Genomic DNA, 25486 nt, shown 5'->3' with positions numbered 1-25486 from the left:
TCCCCTCAGCTGGGACTCACCTGTTGTTCCTGAGTTTTGCAGAAATGGTGTCTGTAATGTTGGTATAGGGGCAGGTTCTAAAGAAGCCCAAGCTGGCCTGGAACTTAATACATAGTCTAGGTGGGGCTTGCCTTCTCACTTGGGGGTCACTTCTCACATGCTGTGATTAAATGAGTGTGCTACCCCCCCCCCCCCCCCGGATAGCTTAGTGAAAGATCTTGTGCGCGCGCACACACACCTTAGTCTTGCAGTAAAGCATATCTAATGTAATCCTTACAATTTTAACCATTTGAAGGCGACAGCTTTTAGGTACACTAGCTATTGTACCACCCCTCCCCCCACCATCCATCTTCAGAGGGTTATAATTCATAATGAAACTCTTCCCACAAACAACTCCTTTTGTTCTCAAATCAATTGCCGTGACAAAAATACCTCAAAATTAAAAGGCATTTTGCCTCATAGCTTCAAGGGTTATCGTAGGGAGGACCTTGATGGCCGAGTTCGCCTCAGAGCATCCAGAAAGCAGAGACACAGAACGGACAGCTGCACTAGCTGGCTTCCGACTCTCAAAAATTAGCTTTATCGTGTCTCTGCATAATGAATTGGGGGGGGGGCACACACAGGCCGTGGTGTACAACTCTGTCCAGCCAGTTTTCAATCCTCCTATCTTTAGGTTGATTCCCAAGATTGTTCCCGTGTTTGTGTGGCAACACCTTAGCTTCCAAATCATCCCCCCAGCTTAACATACTCTTTAAACTTCATTTTTTTGTGTTTTGTTTTGTTTTTTTAAAGACAAGGTTTCTCTGTGTAGCCCTGGCTGTCCTGGAACTCACTCTGTAGACCAGGCTGGCCTCGAACTCAGAAATCCACCTGCCTCTGCCTCCCAAGTGCTGGGATTAAAGGCATGCGCCACCACCGCCTGGCTAAACTTCATTTTAAAAATTATTGTATGTGTATAGGAGTTTTGCTTGGCACATATGTATGTCTGTGTACCACATGTGTGCAGTGCCCACAGAACCCAGAAGAAGACTAAAGGTCTGGAACTGGAGTTATAGACTGCTGGGAACTGCCATGTAGATGCTGAAAATCAAAGCCAGGTCCTCTGGAAGAGCAGCCAGTGTTCTTAACAACCAACCCACCTCTCTAGACCCTAACATACTTTTAGTATGGAAATGTCTGTTACTTCTACAAAGAGGACGTGGGCCCTACCTGGGTCGGGGAAACCCGTCTTGTGAATCCAGAGTCTTTATTCTCGGGCTCTACATTGCCTCTAAATGCATCTGTCCTCATCTTCACACAAACTAGACCTGAAGTCTTGCGCTCCCTTCTACATGTTCCTCCCAATTTCCTCATGTCAGGTAACAGCCTGTCAGCTATCCACCTAAACCAGGCAGAAACTTGGAAATCAACTTTGATCTCATTCCCTAACATGTACCCACCCCAACTTAGGATACTTTTTTTTCAAAATAGTTCTCAGATGTTCCTCAAAGTGCATTATCTACCCACTTTTTTTTTTAAAGCCTTTTTCACCCAAAGCCACAATCACCGGTCTCCTAGAAGACTACAAAAGGTCACTCACTACTTTCTCCGTTTCCTTATTTTTAAAATTTGTTTGAGACAACGTATTGTTATGTTGCCCAGTCCAGCCTTGAAATGACCTAGTCTCTTCCCTCAATCTCCGGGGTGTCTCCATTATTTATGTCTAAAATTTAACAATACACACAACACAGCTTTAAAATTCCTGTTTCACAGGTGTCTCCAGAGACAAATGCTCGTCGCTGTATAGTTCCTTCCAGAGTCGCAGTCTTCTTAGGTGTTAACTTGGCTGTTCAATGTATCCTACTAAAAATCAAGAACTCCTCAGGCTGCAGAGGGTGGTGGTGTGGAGCAGTGTTCCTGCCCCCTCAACCGCGGACAGAAGGAATCCCTTGGCACTTTTAGCCTGAGTTCCATCCCGCCATACAGTTTGCATAGCTCATGGCTGTCTTCACAACCCCTCTCCCTAACATCACACTAGTCGTTCTCTATGCAGCACTAGTCCCCATCCTTCACCGCTCTCAAGATTTGGGAATTACAAATTCATGGGTGAGTTTTTGAAGGGCCCCCCCGGGAGGAAGAAGAACGTTACGCAAACCAGAAAATCCCAGCAAAGCCTCAAGCTTAGTGGAGGAGATCACTATTCCCAGAAGCCCCTTCACCGTGGATTGGGTCGTCTCTCCACCCAAGACCCTTCGCGCGAGAAGACCGAGCATGCGCGAAGAGGTGTGCGCATGTGCAAAAAGACTACCGGGGTGGGGGGGCCGGACTGCACCTCCCAACAGGCTGCGGGGGGAGTGCGTCACTCCGCGTGACGAGCAGCTTCCGGCGTGGAGGGGCGGGGTTGCGCGCGCGGCTGAAGCAGCTGCTGGACCTGGGAGGGGAGCGGCCCTAGGGCCGCTAGGCGCTACCCGCGATGGAGGCCGTGCCCCGGATGCCCATGATCTGGCTGGACCTGAAGGAGGCCGGTGACTTTCACTTCCAGTCTGCGGTGAAGAAGGTGAGCACACCTTCGCCGCGCATCTCCGTCGTCTGCCCGCGCGTGACGCCCCCCCTGCGCGCCTGTCCCTCCCCGGGTTCCGTCACAGGTCGGGCCAGGCGTTTTCCCTTAGGATGGCCCACCCCTCCCCGGCCGGCACATCATCGTTTTCTCCGACTGGCAGTGCATCATTATGGGGACCCTCTTCCGGACTTCTGTCCCAGACCACCCGCGTTTCTACCGAGGTTCAGCGCTTCCTTGCGATGACGCTCCTGGACCCAGCTCTGCCCTGTTCCTCCATGTCCAGGGAGCCCCCGCGGGGAGCGATGGCGGTCCAGGGTCTACGGAGTCCATGCTAGGCCCGGGCCTTGGTGGCCTCCCAGTTCAAGACTGGACTAGGAAAGAATGTGTGTTTAAGACCGGAGCCCGAGTGGTCCATAGGAATGTCTGGCTCTTAGAGTGTGTGACTGAGTGTGTGTCTGTGTGCAGTTGGATGTCTGACCCTCCAATTCTCTATGGTCTCCTGACAAAATTTCTGTTCCAAAGTTCCTTTGAACCAAAAAGACAGTTTCTTGTTGATGATTAGAGGGCTTGAATCACGCTAGGGCTCTTGGCATCCTATGAGTCATTGTGCTGGCTAGAGCAGTCGTTTGGAGCTCACTGAGGCAAGGGGTTTCCGTGGTGAGATCAGGTGTGGTGATGTGGAACTGGGTAACCTCCGAGAGGGCCGTAGCAGCAGTGGGCAGGTGGGGAGCTGGGAGGAGTCTTGGGGATTTAGCACAGCAGCGGTTGGAGTAGACAGTCTAGAATCCTTTACCACTCCGTGGTATTTAGGGAAAGGAGGAGAAAGAAAATGGGTTTGGAAGTAGTTTCCGATGGACTTGCCTCCTGGATTCTCTTCATATCACCACTTCCTCTGATCAGGCCCTACTTGCTTGAGGATAGGGTGAGGTGCATTCAGGTGCCGGGTGTGTGGATGTGGTGGTGGTCCAAGCTGTGAGTATCAGACCCAGACAGAGCCTGGCACAAGAAGCTAGGCAGGTGCTCTTCCACAGAGATATATGCCCCCAGCCCAGACTCCTTTCCCCACCTGTAAGACCAGCGTAGTAAGCCAATTGATCTAAATTTACAGACTTTTGTTAATTCTTTACCATCTTCTCTTTTTTTGTTTGTTTGTTTGTTTGGCTGTCCTGGAACTCACTTTGTTTGAGGCCTCTCAGAGATCCGCCTGCCTCTGCCTCCCAAGTGCTGGGATTAAAGGCGTACACCACCACCGCCCACCACCTGGCTACCATCTTCTGTTTAATATTATGAGGTGAATTTTTCTAAAATGTATCAAAATTGAGGAAGATAAAGACATAGTATATTGGGCCCTGGTTATACAGAGTCTTACAGAGTAAAGCCAGTATTTTTAGTTTCCCATTCAGGATTCTCTCTGACATAGCCTAATTCTTTGATCTTTTGTCTCACTCCTGTTGTAATATGTTATATGTTTGATCTGTGTTTCTGTGATTTAGGTATTCTACATTCTGTTCATAATTATTACTTCTTCTTTCCTTAATAGGCTTTTCTCCATGTTGTACTTTTGATTGTGGAAATTATATTACCTCAGTGGTTGCTACCTCAGAACTGTTAATTTTGCTAGCTAGGAATCTTAGTGTAAATATCTGATATGCAGGCTATCTGATCTGCTACCCCAAAGGAGCTGAGGCCTACATGTTGAGAATCACTGGTCTACTTAAAAGAGCTCTCATGTTTGCCCCACAGAGAGGCAATAGGGCCATTCTGTAATCTCTGTGAATTGGTTCCATTCAACTTTCAAGGTCCAGCTGTATGTAGCTCTGACTTCCAAAAAGCTTAACTTAATCTGGATTAGTCTTTTCCTCTTCTGAATTTCCTTCCCTTCACCCTTTCTTTAACAACAGTTCCATGTGCTGTGTTTGATCTTTATGTGTGTGTGTGTGTGTGTGTGTGTGTGTGTGTATGTATGTGTGTCTGTGTCTGTGTCTGTGTCTGGGTGTGTGGGTTCAGGCATGGCAGTCCATTTGTGTGGAGGCCAGAGGTCAGCTTGCAGGAGTTAGTGTTCTCCTTCTGCTAGGCAGGTCCAGGGACTCAAACTCAGGTGGTTAGACCTGGCAGCAAGTGCCTTCCTCCCCTGACCCTGCTACTCTGGCCCTATATATATATTGGGTTTTGTTCGTTTTTCTCTTTTCAAGACAGGGACTCACTATGGAGCTTTGGCTATCCTGGAACTTACTATGTAGACTAGGCAGTCCTCAAATTCACAGGCCTGCCTTGGCCTCCTAAGTGTTGGTATTAAAGGTGTTCTCCGATACACTCTGCTCCTATATGTGCTGTGTTTTAACCCCATATTCAGTTGGGATACCAGAGGGGCCTCTCCATGTTCCTTTAGCCTAATACCCTCTACCTAGGAAAATGTTTCTCAAATGACTGACAGTCTAGAGCAGCGGTTCTCAAACTTCCTAATGCCGCCCCCTTAATACAGTTCCTCCTGTTGTGGTGACCCCCAGTCATAAAATTATTTTTGTTGTTACTTTATAACTAGTGTTGCTACTGGGTTTTTTTGTTTTGTTTTGTTTGGTTTGGTTTTTCGAGACAGGATTTCTCTGTATAGCCCTGGCTGTCCTGGAACTCACTCTGTAGACCAGGCTGGCCTCGAACTCAGAAATCCACCTGCCTCTGCCTCCCAAGTGCTGGGATTAAAGGTGTGTGCCACCACCGCCCTGCTAATGTTGCTACTGTTATGACTCATAAAGTAAATATCTGGTATGCAGATGATCCTAGGCAGCCCCCGTGAAAGACTCATTTAAATCTCCAAAGGGGCCATGAGCCACAGGTTGAGAACTACTGGTCTAGAGGGAATTTAAATTAGATTTAGATTATGTTGACCCTAAATACATGAAAAAAAAATCTTTGTCCAGGGCCTAGACAAATGGACAGTAGAAAATAAAACATCTCTCTTATGGAAGCCTGGAGTTTGATTCTCATGGCCCACATTGGTTGGCCAGTTCAAGACTGCTGGTAACTCCAATTTGGGTGTGTTTATGCGTGGGGGTGGGATGGGGTAGGGGGATGAGACTCCCTCTTCTGGCCTCCGAGGGCACCTGTATTCACATGCAAAACCCACATACGTTTTAATAATAATATCTCAGCCTAGTCAGATATGGTGGTTATATGTCTGCACTTGGGAAACAGGCAGGAAGATGGGATTCCTGGGCTGCATAGTGAGACCCTGTCTCAAAATAAGACATAATCTCAGTTCCCAAATCCCTAGGTTTTGGAGGGTGGGAACATTGGTTAAGACAGAGCGCTACAGAATTACAGGCAGTTATGGCCTCAAACTTGCTATATAGCAGAGGCTAAGCTTGAATTCCTGTTCCTCTTGCCTCAACCTCTCCATTGCTAGGAATACAAGCAAATGCCACCGCATCAGGCCTCCAGATTTCTGTTTGAATGTAACTTTTCTTTTTTAAAAAGATTTATTTATTTTGTGAGTACACTATAGCTGTGTTCAGACACTCCAGAAGAGGGCGTCGGATTTCATTACAGATGGTTGTGAGCCACCATGTGGTTACTGGGAATTGAACTCAGGACCTCTGGAAGAGAGGTCAGTGCTCTCAACTCTGATCCATCTCTCCAGCCCAAATTCTGGTCAAGAAAGACCCTGAGAGCACCTGTTCTCAATGAGAGGCGTTGCTCCAGAAATACAATTCATACTGGGCATGGCCACATATACCTTCAATCCCAGCACTTGGGAAGTAGAGGCAGGTGGGTCTCTGTGAGTTCAGGAGCAGCCTAGTCTACATAGTTCCAGGACAGCAAGAACTATATAGTAAGACCCTATCTGAAAAGGAAATACACACGAACATACGTTTCCCTGAACATTAGAAGAGATTCTGCAGAAGCCACTCTAAGAGCCTTGGAACTTACTCTTCCCTGACAATAGAGGCCTTGCCTTACTGTTTGCCTCTGGTCTGGTTGTCATTCTCTGTCCTCACTCTAAATGCAGAAACTACTGTTGACTTGGTGGAAGCTCAGGAGAGAAAGAGAGAGAGAGTAAAAATTGGTTCTGTTGACGGTTCAGCCATAGCAATACAGGCAGTCATTCCAAGGTTTTTGTTTTTTGTTTTTTGTTTTTTACTGGTGCGGAGTTTGAACCCAGGGTCTGCTAGGCATGCCTGACAAGGACTTTGTCGCTGAATTATATCCCTATAATACAGCCCCTTACCCCTTATCACAAAGATCCATTGTGTAGTAGGGGAAAGTTGAAAGTTAGGGCAGGGGCTGGTGAGATGGCTCAGTGGGTAAGAGCACCCGACTGCTCTTCCGAAGGTCCAGAGTTCAAATCCCAGCAACCACATGGTGGCTCACAACCATCTGTAACAAGATCTGACTCCCTCTTCTGGTGTGTCTGAAGACAGCTACAGTGTACTTACATGTAATAAATAAATAAATCTTTAAAAAAAAAAGAAAGTTAGGGCAGTTTAAAGAATAAAAATATCTGGGCCTGGAGAGATGGGTCAGCAGTTAAGAGCACTATCTGCTCTTCCAGAGGTCCTGGGTTCATTCCCCAGCAACCACATGGTGGCCCATAGCCATCTATAGTGGGATCTGATGCCCTCTTCTGGCATGCAGGTATACATGCAGCTAGAGCACTCATAGACATAAAATAAGTAAATAAATCTTAAAAAAAAAGAGAGAGAGAGAGAGAGAGCCGGACGTGGTGGCGCACGCCTTTAATCCCAGCACTTGGGAAGCAGAGGCAGGTGGATTTCTGAGTTTGAGGCCAGCCTGGTCTACAGAGTGAGTTCCAGGTCAGCCAGGCTACACAGAGAAACCCTGTCTCGAAAAACCAAAAGAGAGAGAGAGAGATTGAGAGAGAGACTAGAAATATCTACAAGGTACAGGAGCACCCATCTAAAGAGATTTGTGTTGGGCACTTGCATTGGACCCAAAAGATCCACACAGTACAGGGTTTTGGTTGTTGTTTGGTGGTGCTAGGGAGTGAACTCTGGGCCTGTGTACTCTCCCATGTCCAGCCCAGTGTAGGGTTATCTCAGTGACATTAGCTTTAGTTGTTGGCAGGAAGCCCTATAGTCAGTTAACTAACCTGTAAACATTTAACTACAGAGGTGTAACTGTTGACCGGTTGTTGATACCTTAACTAAGTTGTTTTCTGTGCTTTAGGGTAGGCTGCAGGTTCTGAAGCGGCTCTTTGGAAGAATGCCCTGTTCACAAATCAGTATGTCTTTGCTCAGATACATTTCATTAAATGTAAGCTTAGTTTTTCTGTTAACAGTATTGTTGTCATTCCCAATGGATGTGACTTCCCTTCCTTCATGTGAAATAGCAGTAAGAAGTATAAGCCGGTTTTGAACTGCAGTGCTAAACTAAGTTAGCACTTGGGCTCACATAAGCCCTTAGTGGACAAGCGCTGGCTTTGGGCTGTTTTGCATCACCTTTCTTTTCAGATCTAGGGATTGAACCCAGGGGTTCAAATGAGGCAAATCCTTCATCAGTGAGCTACATCATCCGTCCTATGCGCCATGTTACCCTTTTGGAGGCCCAGAGGACTGACTCACTGAAGGTGACTCTTGTGCTCTTTACCAGTGCATGATTTGGCCACACTTGTTAATATTAAAAGTCATTTCTTTGCTAAGCACCGATCCGTAAGCAGCTACGTTGGAGCAGAGGTCAGGCTCACGTAGCCTGAGGTGGTGTAGCCATCCATCCCTTGTTCTTTCGTTCTCCATGCAGACCTGGGAGCGTAGTGATTCTGAGAATCCCACCCTTGTTGAGCTTGCCTTTGATTGATACATTCTGGGCACCATGGGGCCTCCATTTGGTTTCTCCTCTCGCTCTGGCTGATCTCTAAATGTTCATTTCCCATCAGGCCTCTGGAAAGCTGTCTGCTGTCAGGCATATCAGCAGCTCGCTGCAGCCTGTCTCAGTAACTTCACTCCTCAGCCCTCTTCTGTAGGAGCTTTCCCACTTCCATGTCAACCGCTGCCCTGCTCAGGTCATTCTTGAGTTCCTGCTTCATGCTAAGCCATGCTTCCTCCGAGTCCCCCATCTGCTTAGCAGAGTCGGGTCCTTTGTCCTGTCAGTTGACTTGCTCTGAAGAAAGCGCATGCTCCTGCTTCTTCCTGCTGCTCACCTTGGCCACATCTGGTGTTTTGGCTTTGAGGAATTTTTGTCTCTTCTAGAATTCCCACAGGACAGGTAAATGAGAAGAACTGAAATGAAGCCTACTGGTCCCCTATGCTCACCAGTGGAGGACATGAAATATATAAAATACTGTCAGTTATCTGTGGTGTGGATCTGTTTATGTCTTATCACAGATGAGAAGACTCATTTGATCTGCCTGAACCTGTCTTTCTACTTCTGTTATAATACAGAATGGTCCCATTACAATAACCTGGATGGTTCATAGTCTTAATTTCAAACATCAGAAGCTTGTATACATTTCACTCAGGGTTTAGACCAGGTTCTTTTCTTAGAAAGTAATCAATTCTTTGGTGTGTGTATGTGTACATGTTTGTGTGTCTACAGGTTATACATTTATGTATATGTTGGCTGGAGGCCAACCTCAAGTATAGTTCCTAAGGAGCTGTCTACCTTAGTTTTTGAGATAGGGTCTCTCACTGGTACCTGGGGCTTGTGGAGGAGGTTAGCTGACTAGCAAACCCTGGGATCGCTATCATCTCTCTAGTGCTGCTGGGAGTACAGAGTTGGGGTGCTATGTACAGCTGTTCATGTGGGTGCTGGGAATTGATCTCAAGCCCTCATGTTTGCTGTGTGACAAGCACTTTCCCAACAGAACTGTCTCTACCTAGCTCCCTCATCCCCCACACCCTTTTTGTTTTTCAAGACAGGGTTTCTTTGTATAGCCTTGGCTGTCCTGGAACTCACTCTGTAGACCAGGCTGGCCTCGAACTCAGAAATCCGCCTGCCTCTACCTCCTGAGTGCTGGGATTAAAGGCGTGCGCCACCACTGCCTGGCCCTCCACACCCTTTCTAAGACAGAGAGTTGTAGTGCAAATGGAGTTTGCTATAGCCAAGGACGACCTTGATATCTGACCTTGTCCCCACCTCCTCGTGCTGGACTTCTGTAGGAGTAAGGCAGCTCTCCCAGCTGTGTGCAGCTGCCCTGTGAGTGTTGGCTGAATAACCAGTCTAGTGCTAGCACCCTCTGGGAGTTGTAGCTTACGTCTTCCTCACTCATGCTGTTCAGAAAAGACCAACCAGCTGCTCAAAAGGGATGAGGAAGGAGTCTGAGAATTATGTGTGGTCAGACTAGGATAGGCTTTAAAGAGTGTGCTCTCACGCCCATACCTTTGACCTGTAATTGTCAGACTTGAAGACATGACTGGGCTGAAAGCTTTACTTGGCAACACTCTGCCTTGTGAATAAAGTTTTGTTTATTTGAAATTCAGCAACTGATTGTGTATAAAATAGCAACATTGTATGTACGACTCAATTTTTTGTGCATTTTCTTAGTACAGCCCACAGAATGACCTAGATTTGATTCAGCTTTGGAAATGGAAATTTAAAAGGAAGAGACAGTGTATGTGATGCCCTGGACATACATGATGATTTGGGTGCACACATGTAGTCCTAGCCACACGGAGTGCTGGGGTGGGAGAATCATGTGGGCCTAGGAGTCAAAGCCCAGCCTAGACAACAGTGAGACGCTCAGTGTTTAAAAAGTTCCATGTGATGTCTTTAATGCTTTATTTGCTCATTGCTTTAATTAGTATGGCAAAATTTGAAGGCATTATATCAAATTAAGAGTAATGCAGAAAGTGAGCATGCTGATAGAAGAGACTGTGAGGTAGAGTACGGTTGGTGTCAGGAAGTCTGCCTCGGTCCTACTGCCCCCATTGTTAGTCACCGATCTTCCCTTTCTCTAACCTGCAAGCCATGGCATGACTCAGAATTCTTATTCCAGGGATCATTCTTGACATGGTTTTGTATCATTTGTTATAAGAAGAGAGCAACAGCTCAGAACAAGTGCAGCCTCTAGAAGCAGACAATGTTAAATGACCTTCAGCGGTACAAATGATCATATGCTAATTACACATCCCTTATCTGCTATACCAAATATTTTTGAGAAAGGGTATAGCTCTGGCTGGACTGAAACTTGTTATGTAGGCCAAGTTGGCCTCTAACTCAGAGGTCCATCTGCCTCTGCATCACTAGTGTTTGTACTACCATGACCAGCTGGGATATGGAATCTTATAATTTTGAAAAGATTAACATCTTATCACATGAGAAGAGCGTATGGTTCTGAGTCTTAGTACAGGTCTTGCCATATCATAAAGTGTATCTTCAGTTGAGCATCCTCTTTTTCTGTTTAGGATCTAGATTGAGTCTTTATGACAGATCTGTGAGGCAGGTGTAGCAGGTGATATTAACACCTTTTACATGTAAGAGCAATAAAAAAATCAGGCCCAGATCCACAACAAGCCATGCCTCTTGGATACAGCTCAGTTTACCCAATTTTGTTGGAAGGAAGGAAAAGAAAGGCAAGCTGAGCAAGTGAGGGGCATCTAGTCAGCAGTGTTCCTCTGTGGTCTTTGCTCTCAGTTCTGCCTCCAGGCGCCTGCCTGCGGTCAGACAGCTCATGGCCGTCCTCTCTTGCTTGCCACCTTTGTGTTCTGGGGATTGAACTTAGGTCGGCCAGGCTTTTACGGCAAGGACCTGATGTCACCCACTAAACCAGCTTTCTGTGCCTATTTTTAGTTGTTTTATTTCTTAAGACTTACTAAATTTCGTGTTTATGGTTGTTTTGTCTGTATGTATATCTGTGTACCACACGTGTGTCTGGTGGCTTTTGAGGTGAGAAGACATTGGATCCTCTGGAATTGGAGTAATAGACATTTCTGGGCCACCATGTAGTTAGTTGCTGGACGTTAAACCTAGGTCCCCAGGAAGGGTTTTCATACTTATTCCTATAATGGCTACACTAATTTATAGTCCCACCAGCACTGTATGGGAGAAACAGATCTCTCTCCATCCTGGGTGCTGGGATCACAAGTGTGAGCCGCCGTGGCTGCGTTATGAGGCACTCAGGATCAACCGCAGGCCTTCGTGGGAGACAGGGGAGCCCTTTACCAGCTGAGCCACTCCAGCCCTGCTCTTTGTTTGTTTGTTATTATTTAAATTAATTTTATATTAAGTTAATGTTTTATTTATGTGTACAACTATTTTGCCTGAATGTGTATCTCTGCACCACGTTTTGAGGGAAGGCCCGCAGAGGGTACTGGATCCCCTGGAATGGAAATTAGAGATGGTTGTGAGCTGCCCTGTGGGTGTGGGAATTGAACCCGTAACCTCTGGAAGATTAGCCTATTCTCTGAACTGCTGAGCTGTCTCTCCAGCCCTGGTGTTTTTGGTTGACGCCCCACTCCATGCTGGCTCATTTCTCGAACTCGTGATCTTCCTGCCTCTGCCTCCTTCAGCAAATCCTCCTGGCATGCGCCACCACTGCCGGCGCTGTCTCATTTCTCATCACGCTCCCTCTGGCTTTTCTTGAGTGGAGGAAAGTATGGAGCGCTTTTTTCATTGATGCGTTCCTTGTCAGGAGGGGCTGGTGGGTTTGTTCTCTTGCTCTTGTTTGGTGCCTTTAGCCTATTTGCAGCTTGAATTCCGGGTTATAGTTGAGACTCCAGCAGAGAGGACGCTTGAATGAAGTGTTTGCGCAGGGTGTAGCCTTCATTCTCACTGGACCAGAGGAAGAGGAGGCTGTCAGAATCATCAGCTGTGTGCCTCAGACTCAGAGCGGCTCTGCAGGGCATTCTGCTTACAGTTTTGTTTTGTTTTTTTCTCCCTCTAGTTTGTCCTGAAGAATTATGGAGAGAACCCAGAAGCCTACAACGAGGAACTAAAGAAGCTGGAATTACTCAGACAGGTAGGAGAAAGTATTTGTATGTAGGGCCAAATTTAATTGGTTTGCTGAAGAGGTTTTAAAGAAACAAAACAAAACACAAGTCTACCTTCTACTGTGGTGGTCACATTGGATTTCGGATTGTTTGTTTGTCTGTCTATAAAAGCACCAGAATGAAGGGGGCTTATTTTACTTTCTTTTACATAGGATCTCAATGTAGCTCAGGCTGGTCTTGCTTCTGTCCCAAAAGTTCTGGGATTATAGGCATTGTTCCTTTATGTTTAAGACTTTGCTGTACTGGGGATTGAACTCATGTCTTCAGGCTTGGTAGCAAGTGTCTTTAGCTGCTAAGCTGTCAACCTGGTCTATTTTTGAGACGTAATCTCATGGAACCCACAGAGGCCTAGACACTGTGTGCAGCTGAGGATGACCTTGAAGTTTTGACCTTCCCACTTCCTCCTCTGGGTGCTAAGATGGCAGGTGTGTACCACCTGATTCTGTGGTGCTGGGGGTCGGGCCCAAGCTTCATGCGTGCCAGGCAAGCATCCACCATCTGGGCACCCACATACTCCATTGTTCTTTGTTTGAGACTGGTTTTCTCTGTGTAGACCAGGCTGTCCTGTGTAGACCAGGCTAGTTCAGACTCACAGAGATCTGCCTCTGTGTTCTGAGTACTGGGATTAAAGCCGAGAGACCTGGCTGGTCCTTATTTTTGTTTTTGAGACAGTTTTGTCATGTATTTTTGCTGGCCTGGAACTACTTGTAATGTAGTCCAACCTAATCGTGGACTAAATCCTCTCCCCTGTCTTCCAAGTGCTGGGATCATAGGCATATGCCTTTATGTGTGGACTCAAGGATCTTTTTCTTGTTGTTTATTTTAAAATTTTTAAATTACATTTGATTATAGTATGTATGTGTATGTGTGTGGACATGTGTGGAAGTCAGAGGAAAACTTGCAAGAGTTGGTTCTCTCCTTCCACCACGTGGGCAACCGTAGACCCTCAGACTTGATGGCAAGAACCCTTACCAGCTCAGCCATCTTGCCAAACCCCCAAGGTTGGCTTTGTTGTTTTGTTTTAAACTTAAGTCTTTTTTTTTTTTTTTTTTTTTTTGGTTTTTCGAGACAGGGTTTCTCTGTACTGGAACTCACTCTGTAGACCAGGCTGGCCTCGAACTCAGATATCCGCCTGCCTCTGCCTCCCGAGTGCTGGGAGTAAAGGCGTGTGCCACCATGCCCGGCTTAGTTTAAGTCTTAATCTATATGGCATTCATCTAGGTATAGTATATGTCAGGGGTAGTGGGAATCTCCCTTTTTGGCCCACATTTTCACTCTTTTGAAACATTTTTTTCGACTTTTCTACATTGTCTTTTTTTCTGGCCCATGAGATTCCAAGTATGTAGCTCCTCCATTATTTGTTGTTTCACTATCTTATCCTACCTGAAACGTTAATTTTTGCTTTGGTTAGTGATTCCACACTGAATTCTACCTGGTCATTATCCACGTAGTTGCAATCTTGATTAGTAGAGCAAATGAAATCTCATGATACCCTGTTTAAATTTTGTGTTTATATATACTCAAGAGGGAAAGGGGGCCATGTTTGGAAGAGGGGGGACGTTTATGTGGCCATTACAGGACAACTTGCAAAGTCTGTTCTGGGGACGTACTCAGCCCATCAGGCTTCACACCAAGCACGTTCGCGCACTGAGCACCCCAGCAGTTCAGTGCTGTGTTTAAGTAATTCCTATTCTCTTTGTTTGTTTGTTGTTGTTAATTGAGATGAGTTTTTCTCAGTAGTTCTGGCCATTCTGGAGATTGCTTGTGTAGACCAGACTGGCATGGAAATCACAGAGGTCTTGCTGCCTCTTCCTTAGTGCTAGGATTAAAGGTGTAAACCATCATTGCAGCCACCCTTATTTTCTTTTCTTTTTTTTTTTTTTTCTGGTTTTTCAAGACAGGGTTTCTCTGTGTAGCCTTGGCTGTCCTGGAACTCACTTTGTAGACCAGGCTGGTGTGCCACCACGCCCGGCCCACCCTTATTTTCTTAATAACGGGTCTAAATAAATAGTGATGATGTTGGCAGTCATATATGTCAAAGAAACCCTGGGAAAGAAACACTTGCTATCAAGCATGACGGTGCACACTTCTGAGTCCAGGTACAGGAGACAGAGGCAGGACTGCTGAATGGGAGCCTCAGCCACAGTGACACCCTTTCTCCACCCCACATTAAAAACAAAAAGCCACTGGTGGCGGTGGCATGTGTCTGTAATCCTAGCACTGGGGAGGCAGAGGCAAGCGGATCTCTGAATTCTAGGCTAGTCTGGTCTACACCGAGTTCTAGGACAGCCACACCACAAAGAAACCCTGTCTCCAAAAACAAAAGCAAACAGGAAGAGAGCTCAAGGCCATCCTTCGTGGCTAGAGTTGGAGGCCAACCCGAGCCAACAGACCAACGTCCACGCAGCTCTCATCTTAGACACTTGTGGAGCTGGAAAGGTGCTCAGTGCTTAGAGCTCACACTGCTTCCAATTGGTTCCCAGCACCCGTATCAGCCTGTAATTTCAGCCCTGGGGGAACTGATGCCCTTTTTTGGCTTTGGAGGGCAACTGCATGCACTTGCACATACTCACATACACATAACTAAAAAATAAAACTGAAGCAAAGGCAGGCAGATCACTGTGACTTCAAGTTCAAGGCCAGCCTGGTCTACTAGTGAGCTCTAGACTACATAGCAAGCAAGACTACATAGTGACCCCATGTCCCTAGTTAGCCTGCAACTCGTCAGGCTAATCTTAAACTCAGAAAGCTCTACCTGCCTCTGCCTGCCTCTGTCTCCTGAGTGCTGGGTTAAAAAGCAGGTGCCACCATGGTCAGTAAAAAATAAATCTCTAAACAAATATACACAATACTTGGTTTTCATTTAAAATCAGGCGGCATTGATTTCTGTTGCTTTGTGTATGTGTGAGTGTGTCTGGGTATGTGTGTGTGTGTGTGTGTGTGTGTGTGTGTCTGTGTCTGTGTATGTGTATGTGTGTGTGTATGTATTCAAAAGAAGATAAACCGGGGCTCATTTGGTAAAGTGCCAAGCATGCAAGCATGAGAACTTGGGTTTGGATCCCCAGATCCATATAAAACACCAGGTGTGGCCATGCACATTTGTAACCCTGGTACTGATGGGGAGGGAGTGGGGGAGTGGAGATGAGTAGCCAGTCCAGCCAGGTAGAGAGCTCTGGGTCTCCTGAGCAACCCTGTCTCAAAAGACAAGGTAGTGGGTGATCGTAGAAGATACCTGATGTCAACCTCGGGTACACGTACCAGCACACACGTGTGCATATATTCACTCTACATACACACAGAAATACTTCACTACCTATAGATAATTACTTAATCACTATCAACATTTTGAGGTATAGTCATCTGGTTTTCCCCCCTTTTTGGTCTGTATATTTATTTGCATATCATATGCTTTTACAGAAATTAGATCACACTATATTCATCTGTTACTTTTTTTTTTTTTGCCTAGTAGCATGTCATTGAAATGTTAGTATATCCCGAGCAACCTTTGTCTTTAGTTTAGCTGTGGACTGTTTTCTTGTGTGAGTAGCCTTGACATAATCCATGTAAACAGCCTCCTTTAATGGAAAGTCTTGTGGCATCCAGGGCTTTAATCTGACAGTGCTATGAAAGTGGTTTAGTATGCACATTCAAGGATTTTTTTCTTTGTCTTGGATATCTGGCCTCCCACACATCATTTTTTGATGCAGGGTCTCGTGTAACTCAGGCTGACTTCAAACTTGCTTTGTAGCCAAGAATGGCCTTAAACAACTGTTGCTCCTATCCCTGCCTCCTGGTTCTGGGATGCAGCTGTGCATCTTCCTGCCCCACCGACCTGGATGTCTCTAACTATATAGTTTCAGATGAAGAACTTCGGATCAAGCTGGAGCAATGTCTCAGCACTTGAGAGCACAGCTATTCTTCTAAAGGACTCAGTTTCAATTCCCAGCACTCACATGGCAGCTTACAGCCATATATAACTCCAGTTCCACGGAAGCCAAGTCCCTCTTTTGGTCTCCACAGACACCAGACATGCATGTGGTGCACATATATGTAGTCCAAACACCTATACACATGAAATAATTTTTTTAAAGTAAAAAGTTAAATACAGTAAAAAAATTCAAAGCACATTACAGAGTGTCTTCTAGAAATGTGGGACAGACTTTGGCTGCCAGGATGGTATATCCAATAACTGTGGGCATAGAGAGGGCTTTCTTTGCAATTCTAATGATGGTGAGCCTTTTTCTTCCATCCTACTTCCCAGAATGCTATTCGCGTTGCCCGGGACTTTGAGGGCTGCAGTGTTCTTCGAAAGTACCTTGGCCAGCTACACTACCTACAGAGTCGGGTGCCCATGGGCTCAGGCCAGGAGGCTGCTGTAGCTGTCACCTGGTGAGCACTGGTAGACTGGGCTGGGCAGATGAGAACTTAGAAGGTGTGAACTTGGACAGCTGGGATGCCTGGGTGATAGGCTTGATCCTTTCCCCCTCTCTTCTCTCCTTGCTGCACAAGATGGGGAATGGGTTAGTGTGATCTCCCATAGATGCCTGTCTCATACCGGGGTGGTTGGTCCCCTCCCCTGACCCTTGGGCCCAGGCCAGCTCTTACCATCTGTGTGACTCTGAGATGACTGGCATGTCTGCAGGACTGAGATCTTCTCGGGCAAGTCTGTGTCCCATGAAGACATCAAGTACGAGCAGGCCTGTATTCTCTACAACCTCGGTGAGCTGCTTGGTCCTTCCATGGCCTCCTCCAAGCCCTCCCAGCCCAGGGTCTTAGTTCATTAGGTCAGATGGCCAAAACAGCCATGAGTGGATGAAAGAAAGGTGCCTGGGTTGTAACCTCTCCCCCACCTCTACCACAGCACACAGGCACTTCTGCTGATTTCTGGGTCACTGGCATGTCGCTGTTTAAAGGGTTGCTCTGCTGGGCTGACTGTCACAAGCGTTGTCGCTGTGTACTTACTCCAGTAGGGAGTCATGGCCTCTTTTGTCTGAGAGTATCACCCCTACCCCCCAAATTAACGGCTTTCAGATTGCTTCAGGGAGGGAGGTCAAAGCTGGCCTTAGACTGCCCTTCAAGTCAGCTGTGCTGTTGGCTGAGGGAAAGAATGGGGGCTCTTCCCTGCTTTACCCCCAGTCAGGTGCATAACCGGAGAAAAGATTTGGCTAGGTTTGTGATTGTTCTTCCTCGGGAATCCTTGCACTGACCGCCCAGGTCTCAGACCTGTTTCTCTGACTGAATGACAGCAGTGCCCCTCGACTTCAGCCTCAGCACACGAGTGGGCGGCCTGGGAAGCATCCCCAGGCTCTTGTAACCGAGTGTCCCCTGCCTCTCTAGGTGCACTGCACTCCATGCTGGGGGCTATGGACAAGCGGGTGTCTGAGGAGGTGAGGCTTGGGGACAGCGTGGGCTCAGCCGCCAGAGTTTGCTTCCTGCCTTACGGAAGTGGCATCTTTCACCTCTTCCCTCCCAGGGCATGAAAGTCTCCTGCACCCACTTCCAGTGTGCAGCAGGCGCCTTTGCCTACCTGCGTGAACACTTCCCACAGGCCTTCAGTGTGGACATGAGTCGCCAGATCCTTACGCTCAATGTCAACCTCATGCTGGTGAGCAGGGGGGGCCCTGGTGGAGCCAGATTGCTCTTGTTTCTGTTTTGAAATAGAGTCTTATTCTGTAGCTCAGGCTGGTCTGAAACTTGCTGTGTAGTCCATGCTTTCTTCAAAATCATGGCCAGTCGTCTTGCCTCTGTCTTTTTGGGGTTAATCATGAGCCACCGCCCCTAACTTTAAGTTAAATTGGAGAAGAAATGACTAAGGGAGGAGGCAGTTCCAGCTAGATCATGGGCCAGCCATGTGCCTGTAGTAAGGGACAGGCAGGAAAGAGGCCCTAGTGTTGGGTCTTTTGAGTTTCAGGAAGATCTGGCAGTGTGTTAATTTTGGGGGAGACTAGAGGAGAGGAGATATTTTGGTCTGTCCCTTGGCTCCCAGGAAGGAAAGGACCTTCAGGTGACCTGCACTTGTTGCTCCAGGGCCAGGCTCAGGAGTGCCTGTTGGAGAAGTCCATGTTGGACAACCGGAAGAGCTTTCTAGTGGCCCGCATCAGCGCACAGGTAGGAAGAGGGCTGAGGCCCGCATCAGCGCACAGGTTGCTTTGCCCCTGGTCCTCGATAACTGGACTCATTCCAACTCCTAGGTGGTAGATTACTATAAGGAGGCATGCCGGGCCTTGGAAAACCCTGATACTGCCTCCCTGCTGGGCCGTATCCAGAAAGACTGGAAGAAACTTGTCCAAATGAAGATCTACTACTTTGCGGCTGTGGCTCATGTATGGTGAGGGGTTGCTGGGTGTGGAGTGAGCCCGATGGCTGTAGCCTAGGAGACAAGTGTGATGCCTATTCCTTTTTGCCCAGCTACACATGGGGAAGCAGGCTGAGGAGCAACAGAAATTTGGGGAACGGGTGAGTGGACTGTGGGTAAGGGGTGCACTGAGGATCTGTTCTGGGCTTTTATGATCGTCTTTACATCATATTGGAGCTGGTCCTCTCTGTCCCCATCCTTGTTTTCCTCCTTACACCATGTGCCAAGCCATCACCACCTTGCAGCCCTTGTTTGTAAGGGTCTCAGGAGGTATGGTGGGGTCCCCACAGGGAGGGTAGCCCTTTGGGAGCTACAGTGGAGCTGTTTGGGGGCTGTTGGCTTGGCTGGCATCTGCTACCTGAGGGGCTGGTCTTATGGTCAGTGATGCTATCATCAGGTAGGATGAATTAGGGACATGGAACATTAGGGCCCGAGCAGGAAAGGACAGACCAGGTTTTGCCCTCCACAGGTGGCCTACTTCCAGAGTGCCCTGGACAAGCTTAATGAAGCCATCAAGTTGGCCAAGGTAAAGCTGAACACATGTGGCTGCTCTTCAGAGCCATGGAGGCAGAGCTAGCTGACCTGACAGATCTCAGCACTGGCCTTGGTTATTTCTTATCTCTGCTCCACAGGGCCAGCCCGACACTGTGCAAGATGCACTTCGCTTTGCTATGGATGTCATCGGGGGCAAGTGAGTGTGTGGGGCTAGGGTGGCTATCCTTGTACTCTTGGGAAGAAGCTAACAGTGCCATGGGAATCTAGTTGTCCTTGGTAATTTTTCCCCTCCCCATTCCTGACTCCCAGATATAATTCTGCCAAGAAGGACAATGACTTTATCTACCATGAGGCTGTGCCAGCACTGGATACACTCCAGCCTGTGAAAGGTGTGACAGCTGAGGGGAAGCTAGGAGTGGGCTTGGCAGAAGATGGGATAGGGAGGAGGCTGCTTGAGTTTTCTGTGGACTGATCTCTGATGCTCCCTGCCCTTAGGAGCTCCCTTGGTGAAGCCCTTGCCAGTAAACCCCACAGACCCAGCTGTTACAGGTCCTGACATCTTTGCCAAGTTGGTGCCCATGGCTGCCCATGAGGCCTCATCACTGTACAGGTGTGTAGGAGGGACTGGCCCTTTCCTTGGCATAAAGGGTCTTGGTGTCTCTCAAAAATACAGGTCTATAGCAACTGCTCTGTTTATTCCATAGTGAGGAGAAGGCCAAACTGCTTCGGGAGATGCTGGCCAAAATTGAAGATAAGAATGAGGTCCTAGAGTAAGTGGGGGACAAATGGTGGGGGGTGTGTATACACCAGGTTTCCCGCCTCCCTGACCAGAGTCTAGATCTAGACTGTAGGTGTTAATGTGCTTGTACCAGTGCTTGGGCATAGCTACTAGGCCATGTAGTATTAGAGAGGTAAAGGTGACAATTTTCTCTCTGCTAAGTCTTCAGTCTAGTTCCAGTGGAGGGGATGGACCAAGCAGGCTCTCTATGTGGAAGGAACTGGGCCAGCCCAGCATCCACCCGATCCTGTGTCATCCCTCTTCCTTCCCTAGTCAGTTCATGGACTCCATGCAGCTGGACCCTGAGACAGTGGACAACTTGGATGCCTACAACCATATCCCCCCCCAGCTCATGGAGAAGTGTGCGGCACTCAGCGTCCGGCCTGACACTGTCAAGAACCTTGTCCAGTCTATGCAGGGTGAGCAGAGCACAGCAGACAGATGCAGGGGTAGCATGCAAGCCGTCTGCCATGGCCTCCCCACCGAGGATGCTGGTGAAGCCCTGGGCCGGGCATGTTCCGCCCACATGTTTCTGTGGATCACTTCCTGTGTTTGTGGGGTTTAGCAGGTGCTAGGAAACAAGCTCTAATCTAAGTGGGCGTTTCAGTGTCTTGGGGGCAGAAGGCAGAGTGGTGCCTGATCTGCCTACCTCAATGTTACCCTTACCTCAGTGCTGTCAGGGGTGTTCACGGATGTGGAGGCCTCCCTGAAGGACATCAGGGATCTACTGGAGGAAGATGAGCTGCAAGAGCAGAAATTGCAGGAGACCCTGGGCCAGGCCGGGGCTGGCCCTGGCCCCTCTGTTGCCAAGGCTGAGCTTGCAGAGGTGAGGCGAGAATGGGCCAAGTACATGGAAGTGCATGAAAAGGCTTCCTTCACCAACAGTGAGCTGCATCGTGCTATGAACCTGCATGTTGGTAACTTGCGCCTGCTCAGTGGACCACTGGACCAGGTGCGGGCTGCCCTACCCACACCAGCCCTCACCCCAGGTAAGCCCCGCCCGTTGCTATGGGGAAAGGCTTGGAACTAGGGTCTCTTTGATCTCACTGACTGCTGCCGCCCTCAGAGGACAAAGCCGTGCTGCAAAACCTAAAGCGCATCCTCGCCAAGGTGCAGGAGATGCGGGACCAGCGTGTGTCCTTGGAACAGCAGCTCCGAGAGCTGATCCAGAAGGATGACATCACTGCCTCTCTGGTCACCACTGACCACTCAGAGATGAAGGTGGGTTGGGTGAGCAGCGAGACAGGGCTCTGTTTCTGGGCTTCTCCTTAGGTGGTGGTGTCCCCATCTTCCCTCAGAAACTGTTTGAGGAGCAGCTGAAGAAGTATGACCAGCTGAAGGTCTACCTGGAGCAGAACCTGGCCGCCCAGGACAATGTCCTCCGTGCCCTGACTGAGGCCAACGTGCAGTATGCAGCCGTGCGGCGGGTGCTTAGTGAGCTGGACCAAAAGTCAGTACCTGCCTTTGTTCTTACCGCAGCTCCATCCAGAGCTCTGTCCCTATAGCTTGCCTCAATCTGGCTTTTTGTTTTGCCTACCAAGGTGGAACTCCACACTACAGACCCTGGTAGCATCCTATGAGGCCTATGAGGACCTGATGAAGAAGTCCCAAGAAGGCAAGGACTTTTATGCAGACTTGGAAAGCAAGGTAGCTACCCTTCTGGAACGGGCACAATCCATCTGTCGTGCCCAAGAGGCCGCTCGCCAGCAGCTCCTGGACAGGTAGGTGTGGTCTTTAGGCTTCATTGTAGGTTGAGCCCAGGCCAGCCTGACTTATGGAGGCTAGCCTTACTTCCCTGCCTGTCCCTTAGAGAGCTGAAGAAGAAGGCACCACCACCTCGGCCTACAGCCCCAAAGCCATTGCTGTCCCGCCGTGAGGAGGGGGAGGCAGTGGAGGCTGGAGACACACCTGAGGAGCTGCGCAGCTTGCCCCCTGACATGATGGTTGGCCCACGGCTACCTGACCCATTCCTAGGAACTACTGCCCCTCTCCACTTTTCTCCTGGCCCCTTCCCTAGTTCCACAGGCCCAGCAACCCACTATCTCTCAGGACCCTTACCCCCTGGAACTTATTCAGGCCCCACTCAACTGATGCAGCCTAGGGCTGCAGTTCCCATGGCACCTGCAACGGTCCTCTACCCAGCCCCTGCCTATACATCGGAGTTGGGCCTCGTACCCAGATCCTCTCCCCAGCATGGAATTGTAAGCAGTCCCTATGCAGGGGTAGGGCCACCCCAACCAGTTGTAGGTCTTCCCTCTGCTCCACCTCCCCAGCTCTCAGGACCCGAGTTAGCCATGACAGTTCGGCCAGCTACCACCACAGTAGATAGTGTCCAAGCCCCTATCTCTAGCCACACGGCACCACGGCCAAACCCTACCCCTGCTCTTCCCCAGCCCTGCTTTCCAGTGCCTCAGCCTGTACCTCAATCTGTTCCCCAACCACAGCCTCTGCCTGTACCCTATACTTATTCTATAGGGACCAAGCAGCCTCTGCCTGCACCCTATACTTACTCTATAGGGACCAAGCAGCACCTCACTGGCCCTCTACCACAGCATCAGTTTCCTCCTGGGATCCCCACAGGCTTTCCAGTCCCCAGGACTGGGCCCCAGGCCCAGGCCCAGCCCCAACCCCAGCCCCAGCCCCAGCCTCAGCCTCAGCCCCAGCCCCAGCCCCAGCCCCAGCCCCAGTCCCAGTCCCAGCCCCAGCCCCAGCCCCAGCCTCAGCCCCAACGGCCAGCATTTGGGCCACAACCCACACAACAGCCCCTTCCATTCCAGCATCCACATCTCTTCCCATCTCAGGCCCCAGGGATTCTTCCACCACCACCACCAACACCCTACCATTTTACTCCTCAGCCTGGTGTCTTGGGACAACCACCACCCACCCTACACACCCAGCTCTATCCAGGCCCATCTCAAGACCCTCTTCCCCCACATTCAGGGGCTCTGCCTTTCCCCAGCCCTGGGCCCCCTCATCCTCACCCCACCCTGGCATATGGCCCTGCCCCTTCCCCTAGGCCCCTTGGTCCTCAGGCAACCCCTGTCTCCATTCGAGGCCCCCCACCAGCCAGTCAGCCCACCCCTAGTCCACACTTGGTGCCTTCACCTGCCCCATCACCAGGGCCTGGCCCAGTACCTTCAAGACCTCCAACAGCCGAGCCACCACCTTGTTTGCGCCGAGGTGCTGCAGCTGCAGACCTTCTGTCTTCTAGCCCTGAGAGCCAGCATGGAGGTACCCAGCCTCCTGGGGGTGGGCAGCCCTTGCTACAGCCTACCAAGGTAGATGCAGCTGAGGGCCGTCGGCCACAGGCCCTGCGGCTAATTGAGCAGGACCCCTATGAACATCCCGAGAGGCTGCAGCAGTTGCAGCAGGAGCTGGAGGCCTTTCGGGGCCAGCTGGGGGATGCAGGAGCACTGGATGCCATCTGGAGAGAGTTGCAAGAGGCACAGGAACACGATGCCCGAGGTCGATCCATTGCCATTGCCCGCTGCTACTCCCTGAAGAACCGGCACCAGGATGTCATGCCGTATGACAGCAACCGTGTGGTGCTGCGCTCAGGCAAAGATGATTATATTAATGCTAGCTGTGTGGAGGGGCTCTCGCCATACTGTCCACCCTTAGTGGCCACCCAGGCTCCGCTGCCTGGCACAGCTGCAGATTTCTGGCTCATGGTGCATGAACAGAAAGTGTCAGTCATTGTCATGCTGGTGTCTGAGGCTGAGATGGAAAAGGTAAGAGCCTAGATGGGTATCTAGGAGGGAATCGGAGTGGGGAGGCAGGGAGTCCAGGAAAGCCAACCTTAATTGTCTTGTCTACCCTTCAGCAAAAGGTGGCGCGTTACTTCCCCACAGAGAGGGGCCAGCCCATGGTGCATGGAGCCCTGAGCGTGGCACTGAGCAGTATTCGTACTACTGAGACCCATGTGGAGCGAGTGCTGAGTCTGCAGTTCCGGGATCAGAGCCTCAAGCGCTCTCTTGTGCACCTCCATTTCCCTACTTGGCCTGAGTTGTGCGTTTACTGTTCTGGTTGGTGGGGTCAAGGTCAAACTTCTTGGGTGCTTAGGGATGAAGGCCTCACATCAGGCCTGGTTCATACCTGCCCTTTCCCTGCAGAGGCCTGCCAGACAGCCCTGGCAATCTGCTGCGCTTCATCCAGGAGGTGCATGCACATTATTTGCACCAGCGACCCCTGCACACACCTATTGTCGTACACTGCAGGTAAGGAGCCGGCAGTACCGGAGTGAGGGGGTGAGGCTGTGTACCCCGTGGGCTCTTGGCCTGGACTTATACTTGTTTGTTGTCACAGCTCTGGGGTGGGCCGCACAGGAGCCTTCGCGTTGCTCTATGCAGCCGTGCAGGAGGTGGAGGCTGGGAATGGGATTCCAGAGCTGCCCCAGCTGGTGAGGCGGATGCGGCAGCAGAGGAAACACATGCTGCAGGAAAAAGTGAGTGGGTGGGTTGGGCTGAGCTGGGTCTTGCTTGCCCTTGGTGAGGATGGTCCTGCCCAGCTGACAAGACCAAATGTGTGTCTCTAGCTTCACCTCAAGTTCTGCCATGAGGCGTTGGTGAGACATGTGGAGCAGGTCCTACAGCGCCATGGTGTGCCTCCTCCTGGCAAGCCTGTGGCCAGTGTGAACATCAGCCAGAAGGTGAGGGCGGTTCCTCGAGGTGAGGGCGGCTGGGATGGTCACAATCCCGTGAAAGCCGCCTTACTAGCTCTCCCTTCTCAGAACCACCTTCCTCAGGACTCCCAGGATCTGGTCCTTGGTGGAGACGTGCCCATCAGCTCCATTCAGGCTACCATTGCCAAGCTCAGCATCCGGCCCCTAGGTGGCTTGGATTCCCCAGCTGCCAGCCTCCCAGGCCTTGTAGAACCCCCAGGTCTTCCACCAGCTAGCCTTCCAGAGTCTACCCCTGTCCCATCTTCCTCGCCTCCCCCACTCTCTTCACCTCTGCCTGAAGCCCCCCAGCCAGAGGAGGAGCCGTCAGTGCCTGAAGCCCCCAGCTTAGGGCCCCCCTCGTCATCCCTGGAGCTGTTGGCCTCTCTGACTCCAGAAGCATTTTCACTGGACAGTTCTTTACGGGGAAAGCAGCGGATGAGCAAGCAGAACTTTCTGCAGGCCCACAACGGGCAGGGTCTAAGGGCTGCCCAGCCTACGGATGACCCCCTCAGCCTCCTGGATCCACTCTGGACACTCAACAAGACCTGAAAAGGCTTTGCCTATCTGATCCTTACACTACACCTCCCATCCCTGCTGCCTTCAGCTCTGCCAGATGGAGATGCACTGCAGGCCTCAGATCAGGCTCTGCTCCCTTGAGGAACCTGACATTTTTCCAGCCCTGGGCTGCTGAAATAATAAACTTATTCTGTGGCCATTG

At 49.6% G+C, this 25486-nt stretch overlaps 1 protein-coding gene across 3 annotated transcripts; it reads left to right on the top strand.

The window, feature by feature from the left end:
* The first annotated feature begins 2359 nt into the window (after positions 1-2359).
* On the top strand, positions 2360-25486 carry Ptpn23 (protein tyrosine phosphatase, non-receptor type 23). Of its 3 annotated transcripts, none has more exons than NM_001081043.1 (25): positions 2360-2536; positions 12375-12449; positions 16742-16869; positions 17123-17199; positions 17818-17867; positions 17954-18085; positions 18508-18588; positions 18672-18803; positions 18889-18936; positions 19305-19361; positions 19468-19526; positions 19640-19719; positions 19826-19940; positions 20035-20100; positions 20382-20527; positions 20780-21097; positions 21175-21329; positions 21407-21558; positions 21650-21829; positions 21919-23839; positions 23932-24116; positions 24221-24325; positions 24414-24552; positions 24643-24756; positions 24838-25481. In NM_001081043.1, exons 1-25 carry the CDS (start codon positions 2453-2455, stop codon positions 25315-25317), a joined length of 5079 nt encoding a protein of 1692 aa, NP_001074512.1. In that variant the 5' UTR covers positions 2360-2452; the 3' UTR covers positions 25318-25481. The 3 variants fall into 3 exon arrangements, with proteins under 3 accessions (NP_001074512.1, XP_011241233.1, XP_030099856.1); XM_011242931.2 differs by having other exon boundaries at positions 2369-2536; positions 18467-18588; positions 24838-25486; XM_030243996.1 differs by lacking the exon at positions 2360-2536 and adding an exon at positions 2561-3830 and having other exon boundaries at positions 24838-25486.

The sequence above is a fragment of the Mus musculus genome, chromosome 9 (genome assembly GCF_000001635.26).
Source record: "Mus musculus strain C57BL/6J chromosome 9, GRCm38.p6 C57BL/6J".
Lineage (NCBI taxonomy): Eukaryota > Metazoa > Chordata > Mammalia > Rodentia > Muridae > Mus > Mus musculus.
This window is presented reverse-complemented; position numbering and strand designations above follow the sequence as displayed.